Source organism: Mastomys coucha, unplaced genomic scaffold, assembly GCF_008632895.1.
Source record: "Mastomys coucha isolate ucsf_1 unplaced genomic scaffold, UCSF_Mcou_1 pScaffold22, whole genome shotgun sequence".
Lineage (NCBI taxonomy): Eukaryota > Metazoa > Chordata > Mammalia > Rodentia > Muridae > Mastomys > Mastomys coucha.
Genome location: NW_022196905.1, coordinates 66,476,551 through 66,480,982, shown reverse-complemented (window position 1 = coordinate 66,480,982; position 4,432 = coordinate 66,476,551). Strand labels below are relative to the sequence as shown.

The 4,432-nt window shown below is 44.3% G+C and overlaps 1 protein-coding gene across 7 annotated transcripts in view; it reads right to left on the bottom strand.

Annotated features, from left to right (window-relative positions):
- Window positions 1–4,432, bottom strand: part of Spata18 (spermatogenesis associated 18) — a 32,493-nt gene that overhangs the window by 22,214 nt on the left and 5,847 nt on the right. For all 7 annotated transcript variants that reach the window (XR_004110774.1, XR_004110773.1, XR_004110772.1 and 4 more), the window contains exons 2-3: window positions 1,513–1,618; window positions 1,249–1,364 (exon numbers count right to left, since the gene is read on the bottom strand). Coding sequence is in view for 3 of the 7 variants with exons in the window: in XM_031342713.1 (XP_031198573.1) it covers window positions 1,249–1,364; window positions 1,513–1,618 (222 nt within the window). In the remaining 4 variants the exon portion in view is untranslated. The remainder of the gene's footprint in view (window positions 1–1,248; window positions 1,365–1,512; window positions 1,619–4,432) is intronic.

Genomic DNA, 4,432 nt, shown 5'->3' with positions numbered 1-4,432 from the left:
GGACAGGGGTGGGGGTGGCAGAGACGGGGAGGGACAGAAGTGGGGGAGGCAGAGGCAGGGAGGGACAGGAGTGGGGGAGGGCCAGGAGTGGGAGAGACAGAGGTTGGGAGGGTGCTGATGGTTTGCAGATCAGTACAGGAATGAGTTTTGTGTTTGCTCCTTGTTCAGAATGCATCTGCTGTGGGCTTCACTGAATATAAATTACAAGTTAATTTTAAACGAGGACTTTAAAACACCATTCTAGACCATCTCTATGCCCAGAATAAAAAGGAGTTTGAAACACATCCTAACCCCTGTACCCAGAATAACAACCATGGGGAAAAAAAAAAAAAAAAAAAACTCTGACTAGCCTAAGTCCTCAAAAAATATTAATGACAACTGGCATCTCTAGGCAGAGAGAAATCTTACCATGTGCCAGGTTCTCTGCAAAGACAGAGAATCACTCTGTCTTTGTACACCTACCACATTTTTAAAATCAGGATCCTACCATTAAATTGGCAAAATTATTGTCCCTTTTTGACCAGTAAATATATGTAAACATAAACATTTACAACTTTCCCAAGATCTGCAGAGAGTATGGGTTTCTCTCCAGTTTGGTTCAATCCTTCAACTACTCTTCCTGGTCAGAACAGCTTACTTTACTTCCGTTTTTAGAAGGAATCTATATAAACCCATTTAAACATTTGGAAGCAAAACTACTCATACAATATAGCTACACTGTCTGTCTCAAGAGTACACAGGTCGGAAGCTTGAGCCCTGGTGTGGCCAGGGGACAGGCAGGACCTGATGGGAGAAGCAACTAGAACATGGAAGTTCCAGACGTTCTCGTGGGAATCTGGCTGGTCCTCAAGAGAGTTATTGAAGGAGCAAGCCTAGTTCCTCCCATGTTTTGACTTCTTGTCTCACCATGTAATCACTCCCTCCCATACACACTGCCACCAAAGTAAAGCTGTCTCTTGTGGGATGCTCCCTGGAGTCTGCAGCATGCCGCTTGGTCTTTCAGACTCCAAAAGTGTAAAGGAAATACACTTATGTGTACATCGGCCACCCTGGAGGAGCTTGTTGTGACAACAGGAAACATAATAAGAAAGATGTCTTAATTATGGTGTATACTGTCTTTTCCGTGAGGGAAGTTTAGATGATGTCTAAAAGCTAACACTGTCCAGGCCCAGTGAGGACACTTTGCTTAGTTGTCCTGTTTTGAAAGTTTCAGTTTCATTGTGCTATGTGATCCTTGGGCATCTCTACCTGTATAGGATGAATCTCAGTATCAATAATCTTTCCCATGTTTAGAGAACTGAAGGAAGTCTGCAGCAAGGGCAAAAGGCGACACTTGATTGTCTCCACACCTTCATTACGTCCCCCTACAAGAATGAATAGGGAAGATCAGCAGGAGTTGATGGGGAGGGATCTCAGCCAGAGGACACACACACACACACACACACACACACACACACAAGCATAGAGCAAACAGAAGAGGAGGAGGGTGGGGGAAGCAGAAGCCACTCTCACCTTCTTGGGCTGTCACAGTGAGGATCCCAAAGAGCTGTGCCTGCACTTTTGCAACTTGTTCAATGAGTTCGATGCAATAATTTAGATTTTGATCACAGGAGTTTGCCTGTAACATCAAAACAGAAGATATCAGTACAGTAGAGGGTTCCAGAACCCACTGCTGGTAGACAAGAGGCTGTGTGATCCAGGTTCTGACAGGCTCTGACAGAGAGACTGCTGGGCACCACCAAAATATAGTGCCCTGGACACATGGCCAGGATTGAACTGGGGCCCATGCAACGTTATAATTGAGTTCAATTCATGGTCTGGAAAGTGATGTGTACCATGATCAGATGTGGCAGAGAAAATCACCTGAGAAATCCTGTTTCTGGATTTCCAGATTTGTGTGCTAAATGCAGAGGAAACATCATAAATCTCTAAGAGGAGAGGGGCAGTGTGGACCCCCAAGATCGCCCTTCCCCCCACAAAGCTATTGACCTGACAAACACTGGCACTGAACTGATAAATGGCTGAGAAAGCTGTTTTGTGAATGTGTGAGCCACTGAAGTTTAGGGAAATATATTCATAGCAATGATTCTACTCAGTAAAATCCTTGAAAGAGAGAAAAATAAATAAATCCCCTTATGAGTTGAAGACACCATTTACACCACAATACACATTGCTGCCTTGTTTGTATGCTTTACCAATTTGCTCATCTTGTACTTAAAATTGAGTTTCTAACATTATATGTGAAGAGTCTACAACTCCTTTTTTAACAGCAAGAAGAGAATGTGCTAGGCAAGGGATACGATGGGGACCAAGATGAAAGGAAGCCCGCATCTAACAGTTGAAAAACAGCGATAGGGAGTCTGAAGGGCAACAAGTCCACTATAGAGTTGCCATCTTGAAAAGCTAGAGAAGAGTTCTGAAGCCTTTGAATACATTAAGTCAACTAGATGGTAGTTGGGGAGGAACTCGCCTTTGGGGAGGAACAGGTGGCCATATTCGATAAGGCATCCTTTCAGGAATGAACATGGAACACTAGAAGGCCATGTGGGCCTCTTAGTTTATATTCAGCTTGGATCATTATTTAATGTTCATAGCTAAACTTCAAACTGATTCCAACACTGGAAAAAGGACAGAACCACAAGCAAGCAATAAATCCTGTGGGTTCAAACTACATAGATTTAAGTCAGGACCATGCACAAGTTACCCAAACTTGCTGAATGGGCCTATTTCCCATCCCATACTGTAGAGATGGTACTACCCTGTAGTGTGTTAGGAAAAAGAATCCAAACTATACCCAGCCCTCAAAGAAGCAGAAGGCATCTGTGAAATGGTATGTAGCATTGAATGGAGTCAGGGCTAGGAATCAGGCAACCCTGGGTTCAAATCCCATTCTCCACTAACAAGATGAGTTATTTTAAGAAAGAACATGTGAATGAGATGCTCTGTATCCTCAGATTTATGAAGTGATTAACTTTTTCAGCTAACTTCAAGCATAGATCTTAAGTTAGAAGTGTGTTTGTGGTATCCCACTACCTGCTTCCATTCTGAGCCTGGTATCCAAAGGAGCATTTGTGTACACAACTCAAATATCCAAACAGGATATCCCAAGACATGTCACAACATGCCCAGCTCCCCACACAAGGAATTGCATAATCACACATTCTCAAGTCAGCCCCACTGTCTGATAAACAGAGAAAAGATAGGAATTAAATGCATTCCGTCCAGAGCACAGAGTCTCCAGACTCACTCATTCATAAGTCCCAGACTCCTAGTCTACCTAGAGCCTTGGATTGGCAGCCCCAGGGCCAAAGTTACCTTTAAAATTAAACGTGTTGACTTGGATGAACTCAGCAGCTGGTGAAATTGATGGTGAATGAGAAGCAAATGGGCTCTAAGTGATCATCCCAGACTATATCAATCAAGTGTTCTATGTAGGCAGAAACTAGGGCCTGAACGAAATCAATTCTGGGGACGAAGAAGGGAAAGAGAAATGGGGAGGGGAGGAGAAGGGGAGACAGGGAGGGCATCTCAAGAGAAGGAGCAACAAGCAATAGTAGGGTTTATCTCGAGAATGTGCCTCCTTTATTCAAAGACTCAACAGACAGCCTGAACCTGCCACAAGAAGGGTTCTGGGTTGGATCCACTTATGAAATCACCAATAGGTCAAGCAAGGGCAGGTGGCCACCTGACAAGGTCACAGATGCTCCTTGCTTTACGAAACTCATTGTAGGGACAGCTCTTGAAGAGTTCCCATCAGAGTGACTCTAGAGGAGAGGTAGAGTGTGTAGGACAGTGACTGGGTATGGGGGTGAAGTAGGAGAGTAAGTCTGAAGGGGAGGTCAGGCTGACGGATGTTGAAGGATGTAACCATGGGACTCCATTGTTATTCATATCTACATCAGCCAAGATCCCATTGATGCCAGCACTACCTAAGGGCAAGGAGTTTTGGCTTTAGTGGTTCAGGGTCCCAGCAGGACCCTCAGATAGAAATAGAAATGTGTTATGAGAGTCTCTAGCTGAGCCTCTATTCCCTCTCAGCACATATACCTTACAGGATGATCCTCAAAATAACCCTATACCTCGGCTACTTTTACCACCAGAGACTCAACAACACAGGAAAGTGAAGTTAGGTCATTTGAAGGGAGAATGGCTCAACTGGGCTCTACACTGCTTCCCACAAGCTCAGCATGGAAGAGATGCTTCATACCACAACTCAAGAGGCAGGACTTCGGGTATGGCTTTGGATGGGAGAGAGTGGAAGCCCATAGAAGTGAGATCACAGGGAAGAGACAATATAGGGAGAGCCCACTCAGGTCAAGAAGGAGAACCATCTTGCTGTGTCAGTAGAAGGAAAGGAAGAAAGGACAGTAAAGAGCAAAACTGATGGTGACCACAAAGAAGAAGAAGAAGAAGAAGAAGAAGAAGAAGAAGA